Source organism: Canis aureus, chromosome 7 (genome assembly GCF_053574225.1).
Source record: "Canis aureus isolate CA01 chromosome 7, VMU_Caureus_v.1.0, whole genome shotgun sequence".
NCBI classification, from domain to species: domain Eukaryota; kingdom Metazoa; phylum Chordata; class Mammalia; order Carnivora; family Canidae; genus Canis; species Canis aureus.
Window position 1 is genome coordinate 68,223,197 of NC_135617.1, and position 15,282 is coordinate 68,238,478.

The 15,282-nt window shown below is 46.8% G+C and overlaps 1 protein-coding gene and 1 long non-coding RNA gene across 6 annotated transcripts in view; one reads left to right on the top strand and one right to left on the bottom strand.

Moving 5' to 3' along the window:
- The window catches only part of LOC144317646 (uncharacterized), a 51,493-nt gene that overhangs the window by 2,105 nt on the left and 34,106 nt on the right, over positions 1-15,282 (top strand). The window contains exon 2 of one of the 3 annotated variants that reach the window (XR_013383654.1): positions 11,871-11,952. The exons of the other annotated variants lie outside the window; for them this stretch is intronic. This is a non-coding gene — a long non-coding RNA (uncharacterized LOC144317646). The remainder of the gene's footprint in view (positions 1-11,870; positions 11,953-15,282) is intronic. 3 annotated transcript variants of the gene reach the window in all.
- The window catches only part of SCUBE3 (signal peptide, CUB domain and EGF like domain containing 3), a 33,623-nt gene continuing 25,608 nt past the window's right edge, over positions 7,268-15,282 (bottom strand). For 2 of the 3 annotated variants that reach the window (XM_077904313.1, XM_077904312.1), the window contains 13 exons: positions 15,028-15,153; positions 14,636-14,752; positions 14,393-14,497; positions 13,986-14,102; positions 13,486-13,644; positions 13,036-13,251; positions 12,528-12,689; positions 12,173-12,340; positions 11,485-11,646; positions 10,862-11,059; positions 10,217-10,369; positions 10,001-10,080; positions 7,268-8,320 (listed from right to left, as the gene is read on the bottom strand). In XM_077904313.1, the coding sequence (XP_077760439.1) occupies positions 8,171-8,320; positions 10,001-10,080; positions 10,217-10,369; positions 10,862-11,059; positions 11,485-11,646; positions 12,173-12,340; positions 12,528-12,689; positions 13,036-13,251; positions 13,486-13,644; positions 13,986-14,102; positions 14,393-14,497; positions 14,636-14,752; positions 15,028-15,153 (1,913 nt within the window). In that variant the 3' untranslated portion in view covers positions 7,268-8,170. The remainder of the gene's footprint in view (positions 8,321-10,000; positions 10,081-10,216; positions 10,370-10,861; positions 11,060-11,484; positions 11,647-12,172; positions 12,341-12,527; positions 12,690-13,035; positions 13,252-13,485; positions 13,645-13,985; positions 14,103-14,392; positions 14,498-14,635; positions 14,753-15,027; positions 15,154-15,282) is intronic. The other variant, XM_077904314.1, reaches the window with a different exon arrangement.

Sequence of the window (15,282 nt, forward strand, 5' to 3'; positions counted from 1 at the left end):
TCACATATTTAAGAACTTGTAGAAGATATGACTTCTGAGTTACTGTAGATTTTAACATTTTAAACTAAAACCATACTGTAACTCTTAATTGTATCCAGCAGACTCCAAATACCCTAAATACTTGATGCCCACCATTATCTATTTAAAAATACATGAACAAGCTCTACTTTAGTAGAGACTTTATATGATTCCCTTTCTTCTTGAACTCCTAAGTCCATTCACTTCCTCTACATAACTGTGTCCAAATTAGTGTATTTGTATGTTTTAAAGACTTTTATTGATCACATCACAGTTCTTTGCAACAAGAATGAGTGTAAATTTAAGTTTATTGTCTGTGACCATAGGCTTTAATTGTTAAAAAGTTTCTTCTGTATTGAATTGTCATTACAGTTATTACTGGTACACAATTTATTAAACAACATAAATAAATTACATATTGGTATAACATGTGAAACCTAGAAAGAACAGTTTTTATTGAAAATGCATCCCTTGGGGTCCCTGGCTGGCTTAGTCAGAAGAGCATGCACTCTTGATCTTGGGGTCTTGAGTTTGAGTCCCACATTGGGTATAGAGATTCCTTAAATGAATAATAGAAAGAAAGAAAGAAAGAAAGAAAGAAAGAAAGAAAGAAAGAAAGAAAGAAAGAGAAAGGAGGGAGGGAGGAAGGAAGGAAGAGAAAGAAAGAAAGAAAGAAGAAAGAAAGAAAGAAAGAAAGAAAGAAAGAAAGAAAGAAAGAAAGAAAATGCATCCCTTAATGAGAAATACTGTGTTCCTCAATTGGTTCAGGTATTCATGGTATTAGGTATTCCTAATGGTAAAAGGAGATAAGGTACAGTATCCATTCTTTGGTTTTTATTTTTATAGACCTGAATATTGAGAAAGCTTGTTCATGTAGTAATTGAGAAAGGAAGAGATTTGTTACAGCAAAATTCCTGAAGTTTTGATCTACTCCTAAAATACATGCCAACAATTACAAAGCATCCTGTTACCAAATACTATTCTCAAGTACTATCAGATAGAGTCGTTTAATCTTATTAAAAGGAAAGAATTGGAAACTACTAAACTTGCAAAAGGATTTGTTATCTAGTCATTAGAGTTTCAGTTTTATAAAAATTATTCTTAGTTACCTGTTACCTTGTTTCACTCAGAGGCAGCTTGTTAATCAGACTGATTTTCTTTTTTTAAGATTTTGTTTATTTATTTGAGAGGGAGAAAGAGCACAAGCAGGGGAGCAGCAGACGGAGAGATAGAAGCAGGCAGTCTGCTGAGCAGAGAGCCCGATGTGGGCCTTGATCCCAGGACCCTAGGATTATGACCAGAGCCGAAGGCAGATGTTTAACCAACTGAGCCTCCCAGGTATCCCTGAAGACTAATTTTCATACTCTTTTACCAATACAGTTTTTTTTTTATAAAATTATTTTATCATTACATGTTTTTATGATCTTTTTGTGAAAATACCGAAGTGCAGATTGACTTCAGTATGGAAAGCACCTGCCATTTTTGGAATTAACAAAGCCATTTTTCTTTCAAACCAATCAGCCAAATTAGACTTACTTTCTGTTAGGAAAAAGTCTGACTTCATTCTTCAATCCAAATAAATATGTTAATATCTGTTTTAAAGAATATTGTAAAAATCACTGGGAAAGAAATTATTAGCTATAGCTAATAAAATAGATTATTAAAAATTGGTCATGATTAAAGTTATATAGAGTTGGGATGCCTGGGTGGCTCAGCGGTTGAGTGTCTGCCTTTAGCCCAGGGCGTGATCCTGGGGTCCTGGGATCAAGTCCCATATCGGGCTCCCTGCATGGAGCCTGTTTCTCCTTCTGCCTGTGTCTCTGCCTCTCTCTGTGTGTCTCTCATGAATAAATAAAATCTAAAAAAATTATAGAGTTAATATTAACATTACAAAAACCTGTAAAAACAAGATAGTACTGTTTCTCATTATATAGTTTGGAACAATGCCATATAATATGTAGTTAAATCCACTAGCTAATAAGTGAGTAGTAGATTAGAAGGCATGTTATCCCTTGGCAAATATGGGTATGTGCTTGTGTTGAATTCTGATGTTTGGCTTTGGGGGACAAATAAGACTCATGTTTAAAAATCAGAAATAACTCCAAATAATTTTTTAGATTTCATGACAAACTTTTTCTTACTGTAAAAAAGTAAAAAAAATGTTAAAAAGTTCTTACTTTTTTTTTAAAGAAAGGATATTTGCTAGGAGATAATGGATTGAACAGCTAATAAACAATTTAGTTCTCTAGTAGGAGGTAGAGAACAGTAAACATCTTCTAAGATGGACCAATTGTAATAGGAATATTTTTCTATGAGTGGAAAAAAACAACCCCTCCCTCCTATTCCCCAGGTTTTTATATCCTAGGCACGAAGATTCAGTGTAGGTGAGGGATATGCCTTTCTTTTGTAAAGTAAGATAAGGACTATGCTGAAAGAGGAGGTAGAATGGAGAGTGTGTTTAAGTATCCTGGCTGGTTCTCAAACAGATTCATTTGGGGAAAGATTTCTAATAGAAGCTGAGTATCTGGAAACTTATTTCCTTAAAATGCCCCTCAGATTGATTCCTTGCCCAGTACCTCTTGGGAGGTCTTCACATACCCTTGTTAAGAATTCCCTAGAAAGTTTTCATGTGCCCTGTTTTAAAAGACTTTGATATAGATAGAACTATACTCTACTGGCCTTGATTATACATTAACCTGGGACATCCTCACAAATGTCCTAGGAAGAAGGTAGAAGACTTGGTGTTTGGAATAAAAAAGAGAGTGAAAGGATAAGTCAGAGGATGGCCCCAAGTTGATATAGTCATAATAGTCCTGTATCGGTCCTTGTTTGCAGTTCTAGAAATGTGATTTTGTGGTCAAGTGTTCATGTTTTGTCACACTAAATCAAACTTACAGGAAGTTAATGTATAAAATCAAATGCAGTGAATTAATTTATACTCATAGTGACCAGGTAGACTGGATTTTCTCTCCTGTTGGAAAATATATATGGAAAGGTCAGTTGTAATCAGATTCTTCCCTTGAGGAGTATGGATCTTGAGCATGGCTATGGATCTTGAGCATGGCTATTGTTATCTTGAGTATGGCTATGACAGATAGCCTGATGCACGATGCGGGGCACGTTACAGTTCAGTAATTGTGAGGTGAATGTGCCTGCCTATCCTTTATAGATGCTAAACAGGGAAATTCAGGGTTCTAGTAGGCCAACCCAACGTATTTTTTGATTAGGTAGATTTTGCCTTGTTTCTCTTAAATTGCTACATCATATAGATATTAAATCCAATAAAATATCATGTCAGGGAATTATAGAATTATAACAATTAAGTTTTATCTATCATCTCTGAGCCTAGAAATTGGGACTATTCATTTGTAAGATATTGGAAATTGCATTCCTGCCCTGTAGTAGTAATGGTCTCAGTGGCTGAATGATACTTCAAAATTCTGTTGGGTGACCAAGAGTATACTGCATAAAAGGAACAAATTTGGGTGACTCTCAGTGCTGGCATTTGGTAGAGTGGAACATCTTAATTAGGGAACCTGTGGCCTGACTAGATTTGGGGAACTGTACTAAATACCCTAAATTTCCCCTACTCCCTAGACCCTCCTTAAGGGATAATTCTTGATACTGCCTTTAAAAATAGTCAAAGATGGGACACCTGGGTGGCTCAGTGGTTTAGTGCCTGCCTTCGGCCCAGGGTGTGATCCTGGAGTCCCTGCGTGGAGCCTGCTTCTCCCTCTGCCTGTGTCTCTGCCTCTCTCTGTGTGTCTCTAGTGAATAAATAAATAGAATCTTTAAAAAAAAAAAAAGACAAAGAGACAGGCCTTTTCAAATTCCAAAATCATTAGGAATAAGATGGATAAATGAAAAATATAAGTCCTGTATGGAAGCCAGAAGATACTTTGTTTCCTCAAAGCTATTTCAGCTCCAGGATAAACTATTGAGACAAAGGAAAAGATGTCAGGCCAAGGAGTTTCATTTAGTATTTTAATAATAATAATAAAAAAAGACAATACAAAATCCAAACATTCCTTTTTACAAGTTCAGATACATTTTTTCCCCAAGTGCAAAATACTCTATGAACTGCATCATTTACTGCTTATTGTTGATTGTGTAGGAGATGCTTACTATATTGGCAGCAGTGGAAGGCAGATATAAATACAACATTTTGAGATTTTTTTTTCTGCATTAAAAAAAAGTCTCCCATGTAGAAATGATTATTCTCTGAAACTTCAGTTTAACTCACATAGAAGAATAAAGTTTTCAGTTTGTCCAAACTGCTAAAATGTGTTGTGTAGATAAGCTAATAACAGAACTAGGGGTTCTATTCTCCCTAATCATATATTTTCTTAAAGGGTTCCTAGTCCAAATAACGGCCCAAGGACAGGGTGTGCTATCTTTGAGACAGGTCAGATTTAAAGATGTCCTTGTGTTGTTTGCTTCCACTTTTTTCTCTTACTGTGCTTTAGAAAGAAGCCAAGCAGGTTAACATTATTTTCTGCTTATGATCTGTTATGCTTTGTCTCCTTTCCCCTAGTTTGAGCCTGTTACATTGAGGTTAAGCAGCAAATACAAAAGTTTGAATACTCTGTTTTCTGACATTTTGAGATATGACCTACCAATCCACTACAAAGTCCCCTCAAACATACATAGGGAGAACACTTCTCAGATACAAAAAACTTCTTTAGAGCCAGAGACCAGGGCTGTATAACTGAACTTGCAGCAACAAGTCTGAGCCTCCATTACCTCAAACTAAACCAATCCTGGCTGGAGTTACTCAGAGCAGTCACAACTCAATGTCTGCCTCTGGGAGTTTATAGGTCTGGGGCAGGACAGCTCAAGTCTGGGCTCTGGTCAGTTTTCTCCTGACTGAGAGTTTCCTTCCCATTCCTTCAGATTTAGGGAATGGACCTGGCCTAGTAATATAGAAAGAGGGAGTCAGAAAAGTAAAAAGGAATTGCCATGTTGCTGAATATTTAAGTGCCTTTCTGATGTGTACCACTTGGCGCTCAGAGTCTTTGCAGAAATGGCTTCCCATCCCCAGATTCAGATCAGGGCAGGTTTTATACTAAGATAAATGAGGCCTCACGGTCTTATGGCCCTGTAAACACACCTTTGGGCAGAGGCCTTGGGACTGGTTCATGAAGGGTTCCCATTCACACCATCTTCCTTCCCTATACTGGTAAAACCCTTTTTTCTGTCTGACCTGTAAAGGCCTAGAGAGTCCCTGAGTGTTGACTCATTCAGTCCACTCACCCCCTGGTTTGATGCCCTAGGACTGGCCTCCTCCATAGGTTGAGCAGCAGCTTTGCCTGGATTGCTAACCCCAACTTGCAGGACGACCTAAACTAAGCGTGATGGACATTAGCAAATCTTTACCTGCTCACCAAGATCTGTTTTGACATTAGTTAAGAAGCCTAGTGGTCTATACATACTTTCCATACTGTGGAAATCATTTGCAGTTTCCAGAAACCATGAAATAAATTATTGGAGGAAGTATGTTTATGTGTATATGTATGGGGTGACAAGAAAGGAGGAGAGCAAGAAGCCAGACCCTGAGGCATAAAATTGAGAAGTACTCTCTAGCTAAGAGAGATGCAATGGCAGGGAGAGAATCAGAAAGTTACCCTAGCTTCTGGTGGAGAATTAGGATGGTCAGAGTTGCTTAAAGCAGTTTTCATGGCATTTCCTGGGAAGTGTTGATACTTCTATTAAATGGCCATTTTCTTGCATGCAAGCAGCCATTTTTTTGTCTTTATAGCAGAGCCCTCAGAGACTCAGAGAGACAAAAGAAACCAGATACTCTGCTTCCAAGGGTCATGGTGTTGGCTAATGGAGCTCAGGGGAACTAGCTTTGACCTTGGCTACCTACTGCCTAAGGCCTACTGATTAGGGAGTGAGGGGATGGTGCAAACCCCTTTGTTTAGTGTCGAGTCTCCTGGGGGAGCAAAAGCCTAGGACAGTCACTTAGAAATGAACCCTAGAAGTTAATCGGCAGCTTTTGATTGAATAGAACTATAGCTTTCTACAGTTTTGGGTAAACTAAAAGGAGCAAGTGGAAAATAAGTTTATAGGCAGCAGTGGAATGAGGTGTAGGATGTGAGCTTGGGCATGGACTTGGATTCTTCCTTTTGAAAAACAGTAGTGGAGGAACTAGTCTTGAGTCTGCTCCCAGAGGGAATGGCAGACCGCCAAGGTCAGGCAAACAACTTCATGCCTAGTTAACTTGTCCTATTCTTGGTACCCATAGCCTTGTCTCTGGCCTCAGGGCCCTGAGTCAGCCCATCCCCTGGGGGTTGGTCCTGATCCTCTTCCATGTGCACACCTGGGGGAAAACAGGATGAAGGCAGGGAAAAGATGGAGGCTTTCCCTCCTTGAGGGTGGAGAATCACTGACCAGTTCATTGGCCTCTACAACCATGAGGTCCATGCTGAGTCCATGGGGGGACACAGGGATGGCAGGATTGGTTTAGCAAACACAGGTCCCTCTTCTTGCTCCATCACGTCCCCAGAATTACTTCTACACATCAGGTGCCTCTGAGCTACAGTTCTGGGTTCCCCCAGCTGAGCGCTCCAGCAGTCTGGATGGCCACTGGTGGGAGAGCAGAGACAGATCAGATGCTCCAGCACTCAAGGTTCATGAGATTCAAAACCTTTTTTCTTCCACTTCAAACATACACTCTTCTCTCTTGGGCAGCTATAAATAGGGTTGTTCTAATAGAGGAAAAAGAAACAAAAACAAAAAACAAAACCAGAAAACAAAACTCCTCCCTCTAGACAACATAGGAAGACTCAAAATGATTGCACTTATTAGATGTGGACAGGGTGGGCAGAAGGCTCGCCAAGTGTGCACACATTCCTCTTGCTGCCCACAGCTTGGGGCCAGAGGTAGGTGGCTCTTGGCTGGCTGCTGAGCAGGATCCTCTTTGGTGGAGCCCGCAAGCCATCTGGGGCTACAAGGGAAAGACAACTTTGGGGCAAGGCCCAGGCTGGCTTCTGGTCAGCAGCCATGTTTCTCTAAGGACAACACTTAGCAAGGAGAGTAGGGCTCCCCCAGGGAGCACTCAGGTAGGGGTGAGGAGATGGCTGGGCCAGGAAGACAAGAAAGAAAAGGGGTTAGTATTTGAGGCTGGCTTCCAATTTTGTAGTCTAGTCCTTCAGATGATACATTTTCTCTTTCTTTCTTTCTTTCTTTCTCTTTTCTTTCTTTCTTTCTTTCTTTCTTTCTTTCTTTCTTTCTTTCTTTCTCTTTCTTTTCTTTCTCTTTCTTTCTTCTTTCTTTTCTCTTTTCTTTTCTTTCTTCTTTCTCTTTCTTTTTTTCTTCTTTTTTTTTTTTTTGGTGATGCTTTAAAACCTGGTTTCTGTCCTGCAGAGCTAAGTCTTTCCTCTTGGGGAGTGACAGCGGCACATTCAACATGGTAATGCCTGCTGTTTTTCCTCATTCAGCTAGTATCCACTAGCCCAGTGGTATGGGCCTTTTGTGAGCCCTCGTGGATTGGACCCCAAGCAGGCATGTGGGGGAAGAAAGAGGAGCTGTGTAGACAAGAAAGCCAGCTGTGTGGGCAGTCCAGGGCTCAAACCACGCGCCCCAGAGGACCAGTGCTGGCATTAAGCCTGAAGGTCAAGGATTCTTTGGCAGAACCCTGGGTTGTTTGAATCACCCTGGGGGGCACAGCCAGGGGACATTTTGGCTCATGACTAGCAAGGCACGACCCTATAATGGCAGAAGCCCTTCTTCCCCCTCCCCATCCCCCACTAGACCCACTTCCTTCATGGGCCTCTAGCACCCTTCCAAACTGATGGGGCCAGGGAAGTGAGCTGGTAAAATGGGCAGTGTGGCTGGGAAGGGGAAGGGGAAGGAGATGCTGTTCTTTCACCCCTCAGGGGGAATAGAGCCAGCACTTAATGGCTTTTCCAGGGAGTATGTAAGGAAAAGGGACCATAGTAAAGAGAGAGAGAGGGAGAAAGAAAGAGGCAGAGAAAGGCAGGAAAGGAAGCTAGAGAGACAGAAAGGGAGAGTGCTTGGTCTATAATGATATTTTTTTTCCTCCAAAAGAAAGAGAGGAGAGAGTTCCTCATCTCGGGATGGGGGCTGCCGGCTCTGAGGGCTAAGGAGTCTGGGGGCTTTAAAACCTGGGTCTTGGGCCCCAGGAGCACTATTTGTAGGGCCTCAGGAAGCTGGAAACTTTGGAGCGGAGGAGCTTAATGAAGGATTTTGGCAACATCTCCTTGTGCTTCTCTGTATACTTGAAGTAGTTCTGGGGGTGGGCCAGCACCTCGAAGAAGGCCTTGATAAGCTTCTTGTCCTGCAGAGGATAGCAGGTAGCCATGTCAGCCTCAGCATTGGGAGTGGGAAAGAGGAACACCAAGCCTCAACTTAGAAGCAGCCCCTCTTGATGGTGAATAGGCATACCCAGAGGTGAACTCTGGATTTCCAACCCCACCACCTGTTCGTCCTTGAGAATCTTACAGCTCAGTCATTTGCAGCTCCATCCATTCTTCTGATGCTCAGGCCCCAGGCCTTGGAGTCATCCTTGACTCCTCTCTCTTGCCCACAACCACAACCAATCCTGTTGATTCTACCTTCAAAACATATCTGGGGTCTGACCACTTCTCACAGCCTCCACAGCTACCACCCTGTCCAGGCCACCATCATCTCTCACTTGGACTACTTGCAGTAGCCTCCTAACTGGTCTCCCTGCTTCTACCTACCCTTGTGCCTCTAATAGACTGTTCTCCCCTAAAGCAGCCCAAGTGACTTTTTTTGGTTTTTAATTAGATCATGTCCTTTTTCTATTCAAAACACTTCTCTGGTTCCTTTTTTTTCACCCAGTAAAATCCAGTCCCTTGCATGGCCCATAGACTGAACGTGATCCATATTCTGCTCTCTGTTCTCCAGCCCCCCTGGACTTTCTTATTCTGCTGAGCTCCCCTGGCCTCCTGCGGGTTCTCAGACATGCCACACTGCTCCCATGCTCCTTGGCTTGAAATGCTCCTTTCCTGATCTTCTAACACGTAGCTCTTTACCTGATCCAGGTCTCTTCTCAGAGGCCTTTTCTGACCATTCTGTCTGAAACAGCAATGTGGTGTGTGGAGAGCCTATGAGGTGCCAGGCACTGTGCACTGAGACTCAGATCTTCTGGCTTCTAGGCTAGTATTCTCCCTTTGGCATCAGCAGGTTTTTAAAAGAAGAGGCAGGGCTTCCGGCCTCTCATCTCCACTTTAATCAAAACAGCTCCACTACTATATGCATCAGAGTTCCACAGCACATCTGAATTAAGGGTTCAGATGCTCTAAAACATGTTCAAAAAGCAGTGCTGAAATTATTTCCTTTGTAGTCTGCAAGTTCTGGATTTTTGTCATCGTGTCTCTCATTCTGATGGCCTTATAAAAATGATTTTAGTAACCACAAAGATAAAACTTTTTCTTGCATGGATAATTTGTGAAGGATAATACTGTGGCTAGGACTGTAGTTTGCTAAGTAAAGTTTTCTCAAACTGGGATCCACAAACCCAGGGGTCTAGTTTATTCTTCAATGCTGGTAACATTTATTTTTCTTTAAAACAGGTCATGCTGCACTCGATCTGCTCTTTTTCTGTGGGAACTGAAGAGGGAGGCAGGGAGGGGAGGGACTTATACAGAAGGATCTTCCTGTACCTCCCTTGCCCCATATTATGTGTGCTCCATATTTCTCCTACTGTGCAAGCAGTAGGAGGCATTTCATCTCCTCATCTGCCTCCCCCCACAGTGTAAGGTAGCGTGAGTGACTCTGCAGTCAGATGGACTCAGACACACCCGGCAAGTTCTGCAACCCTCTGTGCCTCAGTTGTCTTAGGTGCAAAGTGGGAATGATGAAAGTACCTAGTTCATAGAGCTACCATGCATACCAAATGAGACTATTCATGTAAGCTTTCAGCCTACTGCCTGCATACTGTTACACGCTCATTAAATGCTGGCTGTTCTTACTGTTGTGCATGTTCACTTGCCTTTAAAATCTCCTGGTGGTTTTCAGACGCATAGAGCCGGCCATCTCGAACGATGTCTTCTACTAGCTGCTCATAGTCCTCTGCAAAATCAACCAAGTGGAGCGGTTTAGGGCTGGAAACTCTTCCTGCGCTCCCTGCTCCCCCCCCCCCCCCCCCCGAAGACTCCTGAGCCTCCCCTTTCTCACCCACCTCCCTGGCATTCCTGCCCCTGCTCACCATCATAGGTAACATAGGGGATCTGGAAGCCACGAGCACTGTTGGCCTCACTCGTCTTAAAGTTGATCCAGAGCTTCCTGGAGCGGGCCGTGAAGGCAATGGGCCGCTCGTAGGTCTGGCAGGTCTCGTAGGTGGTAATGGAGGATGGGGAGGCTGGGAAGGCAAGAAGCAGGTCAGGAGAGCAGCAGGGCAGGCTGCCCAAGCCCTCCTGGAGGAGGGCTGTGGGGGAAGAAGTCATGCTGACAGAACCCACCCCCTCCCAGTGCACACACCTCCCCCACCCTCCAGCATATACATGTCTTCTCCCCCTGCCCTCCACTTGTTCCACAACTCCTCTTTGACATCCAGGCACCCACAGAGTTTAAGAAATTTGACATTTAAATGAATGGAAGAGCAAAAATGCTAGAACAGGAAAGTGACACATGTTTAACCCTATTAGATTTCTAGTCCCAGTGCTGGCTTTAACTCTGCTCTCCATCAAACGTAAAACATTCATTGCTGTTTTCCTTTGTTAGCTCTCCTCCCACGGCCTCCCTTCTCACTTCCCCACTTCTTCCTGTACTAATCTCTCTCCCTCTCTTTCTCTTTCTCCTTCCCAATCTTATTTGAACTGCCCTCCCCTGGCCCAGCTCTGTAGCCACCCACAGTTCTTTCTCATGACGAGGACGTCCCCACACTCATCCTCAGATGGCAGGAAGATCTCGGGTACCACAATAAGGATCTTGCGCTTGGGTGGGGGGTTGATGTTCCAGACACACTCCACACCAGCTGGGTAGTTGCCTGGGTAGTTGGGGGACTCGATATAGCCAGTGAACTCACCCAGCTCCCCACCACACTGGCGATCTGTACAGAATGGTGCAAGAAAGAGAGCAAGAAAGAGAAGTAAAGTCAGTAGGGAAATGGGTTAGGGATGTTGAAGCATTTCAAAGTGGAAACCAGACATGTGTAGGCAAGCCACCTTCCTGGTTCATCATCTGTCTCCAAGTTCTGGGTCCATCTTCCTTTCTGCCCTTTTAGTACCTTCTTGTCTCACTTCACCTCTTTGGTTTCCCCATTACCTGTGTCCAGGGAGAGGGTGCCACAGGACCCATCCCAGCTACTGGTCTTGAGATTGAGTGAATTGAGAGAGATGGAAAGTGGGACATTACTGCCAGTCCACTTCCTAGCCTTGCTCCCTGTTGGTTTCCTTATCCCACCCCAACATCTTCCCATGCCCACCATTCCCAGGCCTCTCTACCCCGTTTTCCACAGTCTGGCCTGCCACGTACTCTTGCATTGGGCCACACTGGTGGAGCCATCAAAGTCGGTGCTTGTGTTTCCTGGACAGCGGGTACAGAAGTTCTGACGGAAGTCGGGCTGATAGGAGCCCATGGCACAGCGGATGCAGCGATGGATGCTGATGTTGTAGTAGTGACCAGGGGAGCACTGGACTACAGGCAAGGGGGAAAGGCAGGAGTTAATTGAGATGGTGGGAAAGTGGGAGTTCTGGGGAATGGGATGAGCAGGACATGTTCATCATGGAGAAGCAGGGGACTGAAGACACCAAAGTTCCTTCCAGAGTCCCAGCCTTTCTTAGTCATGCCAGACTGTAAGCCCAAGGGATGAACAAACTTGAACAGAGTAATTGGCTACCATGCCGATCCTTTTCTTTCAGGCACTTGAGCCTAGTGCCAGACCTATAGAAACTCATCTGTAATACTAAGGGAATGTGTTACCAGTTCTCCAGAGCTGATGGGGTAAGTGGGACTGTTATTTATTTCCTAATTCCTAGACCTGAGGCTGGTGGTGGGTCAGGATGTGCCCTCTGAGCAGGACAGTATGGTTGGTCAGGCAGGTGGGCCTTGCTCAGTCTGGGGAAGATGGTAGGGCAGCATAGTTAGGTTTGCTCTGAGGACTTGGAGAGTTTTCTTGGAAGTAGTACAAGCTAGGGAGTCCCCCAGCGAGTAGCCCATTCACCTTTGGTGTCACAGTCCTGGAAGGAGACAGCCCCCTCATGCTTGGTGGTAAGGCCCCCACCACATGGGAAGCACAAGGTCCGTCCTGCTTCAGGTTGGTAGGTGCCGCGTGGACATGGGTGGCAGGGCTTGAACCCATCTACAGAGTATTGGCCAGGCGAGCACTGACCTGCAATGAATCAAGGTCCCAGCTCTGATGGGGATGGTCCTGGTCATCCCCACGGGATCACCCAGTCACAGGGGACAGAGGCACACAAAACAGGATGTTGGCTAAGAGAGTGATCTGGAGCCTGGGCCTGCCCTTGGGAAATCCCATGCCCGTGGGCGTCCCAGTGCCCACCCGACCCCACTGGCACCTGCACATGTGGTGACGTTGGTGGCTCCAAGAGGCCCGTGGGCATCACTCCCAGGGCAAAGGTCGCAGGAGAGCTGCCCTTCTCTCTCCTGGAAGGTGCCCGCCGGGCATGGCACACACTGCTCCGTCTGGCCGTGGTAATACGTTCCCTGCGGGCAGCTGACTGAGGGAGAGTCGGCCGTGCTAGCCACCCACCCCCCCTATTTCCCGCCACCCAGGCCTGGGATTCCCCTTCCCACTCCCCCAGATTCAAGGAGAATCTCTTGGGAATAGAGAGAATCCTGCTTGGGAAGATCAGGGGCCAAAGCCACACACAGGGGGGTTGATGGTCCCTCTAGACATAACATCCTCTAGATTTCAGCCCAGGACGAGGGATAGGAGGGTGATAGGCCACAGGGTCTTGGCTGCCTCACGGTTTGAAGTACAACCAAGGCTGTAAAGTGTCCTGCTCTGGGTCAGGCTCAAGTCGGGCCCTTCCCACTCCCTCATTCCCCAGCAAGCTCCCTTACCACACTTGGCCCCGGCACGGTGCTGTCCAGGCCTACAGACTTCCACCAGCTCGGCTCGGTCCCCAGCCCCTGGGCCTGGCTTGTGGGCCAGTTCATAATCGAGGCCTGCCAGACGCAGCAGGAAGCGGTCCTGGTTGATGGACTTTCTAAGCATCTTCAGGGACCCTTTCAGCCGTCGTTCCATTCGCTGTCGGAGGCAGTGCAGTCCACAGGCAGCTGGTGGTAGATGATGGTAGGAGTCGGGGAAGGCAGAGAAAGTGGCCGTGAGCTGGAGGGCAGGGGGCAAAGCTAGGAGGGGCATGGTAAGAAAGACTGGCCCCTGGGCTTGGCGGTGGGCCGGGTCTGCCCTTAGTAGAGGCGCTGCCCCCTCCTTTGCTGCTGAGACCTGTGGCTTCCCCACCTCTGACCCCCGGCTCTCCACCCTCCTCCCAGCAGTGCCCCCAGTCCCACCTGTGGTTTCTTCGGCTCTGACCTCTGCCTCCAGTTCCAGGGTGAGCCGAGTGACTTCCTTGCCTGGAGGGGTCCGGGCCCGCCGGCCCTTGCCCTTCCGAGAGGAGTCACACTTGAGGTGGATGAAGGTGACCTGGCAGTCAGAGCAGGGGGCACCCCCTGGGGGAGAGGCCTTGTCAACCCCCAGGGGCAGCCCCTGGGGAGAGAAAGTTCTCACTCCCAGCTCTCACTTTTCCACCCCGACCCAGACAGACCTCACCAGATCTCCACAACTAGCTCAGTTCGCTTTTAATGTAGGATACCAGTTATTTGGTGGTGGGGCGTGGGGGGGTATCCCAGGACTTCCTTGGGTCCTGTGCCTACAGGGATCTCTTCCCCTGCTCTGTCTAGGATGTTCAGGATCCAGTAGTTTTTTGGAGATCTCGCTAAACAGAGGAGCTGAGGGGTGGGAAGGGTGTGGTGGCCAGACAACCCATTGGAGTGGGGTCCCCAGTCCAGACCTTGCCCCAGGATTCTGCTGGCCTCCTCCATTTTGCCTTTGTTTCGCAGATGCAAACGGCATTTGGCGTCCTTGATCTTGAAGGAGGCCCGCTGTTTAACTGATAGCACTGCAGCCTCTAGAGGGATGGCAAAAGCTCAGCATGGCCTGGGAGCCCTGTGGGGGTGGGAACCCCTGTGGAGGGTATCAAGGAGCTGGGCAACAAGCCAGGGGCTTGGCTGGAGAAAGGTTATGAAAGCCAGGGGAATCGGATGTTAGGGGCAGAGGGAGCAAGGCAGAAGGTTTGAAGAATGACAGGGCAAAGAAGGGGATCCAGGAACAAGTAAGGCCAGGACGATTAATGGAGAGAAATAGGGGTGACTAAGCAAAAGGATAAGGTGGGAACAAGGCCTCCGGGCTGGTGCTCACCATGGCAGTGGTTGGAGTTTGTGCTGTTCCCGATGTGGCCAGCTCGGGCTGGAGTGGCCCTGGGGCTGGGAGTGCCACAGCTCACCGTGAAGCCATTCTCAGACTCTGAGAAAAGGGGGCTGTCACAGCTCTGGCCTGGCCCCCCAACACCCGCTGGTTGGAGTAATGCAAGGGAAGTGGAAGGGCTCCCTGCACAGCCAACCTTTCCTCCCTGCCAGTCCTGCAGCAACTGCCTCTATATACCTGGCAAAAACCGGGCCCGGGAGGGGCAGGTCAGGGCACAGGTGTCCTTCTTGCCAGACCGGTTGCAGCTGAGCATGGCTTTTGAGGCACCAGGACTGCTTTGACATTTTACCGGCTCTAGGAAGGGGAGAGAGACCTGAGGAAGAGAGGGTCTTCCTCTTCTGCCCTCCTTCACCTTTTGCTAATTTGGAGGAAGAGAATTAGCTACACGCAGAACGGTTAATTGTAAAGAGACTGATGAAGGGATTCTTTACCAGAAGCTTCATGTCTCTATCTCAAATAGCTACATTCTCCTCCCCTACTACCTCACAGCTTTCTCTGCGCAGGACACCAATTCCCACCCACCCGCAAAAGTGCAGTGCCAGCTCTGGCCAGCAGAGGGTGCTGCCCACCTGTGCAATCTTTGCCATTCCAGTGCAGCCGGCCCTGGCCAGCTGGGCAGGTACACTGGTAGCTGCCAGGAGTGTTGATGCAGCCGAAGCGGCAACCTCCCCGGTTGATGCTGCACTCATCCACATCTGGGGGAAGGAGTAGAGAGACACCAACAATGGTGGGGGCGCAGTAGGAGCCAGGGAGTGGGGCAGTGAGTGAGGAGGACCCTTGGCTAGAGTTCCAGGCACTCCAAGATGACTATTGTCTTGGGAAAA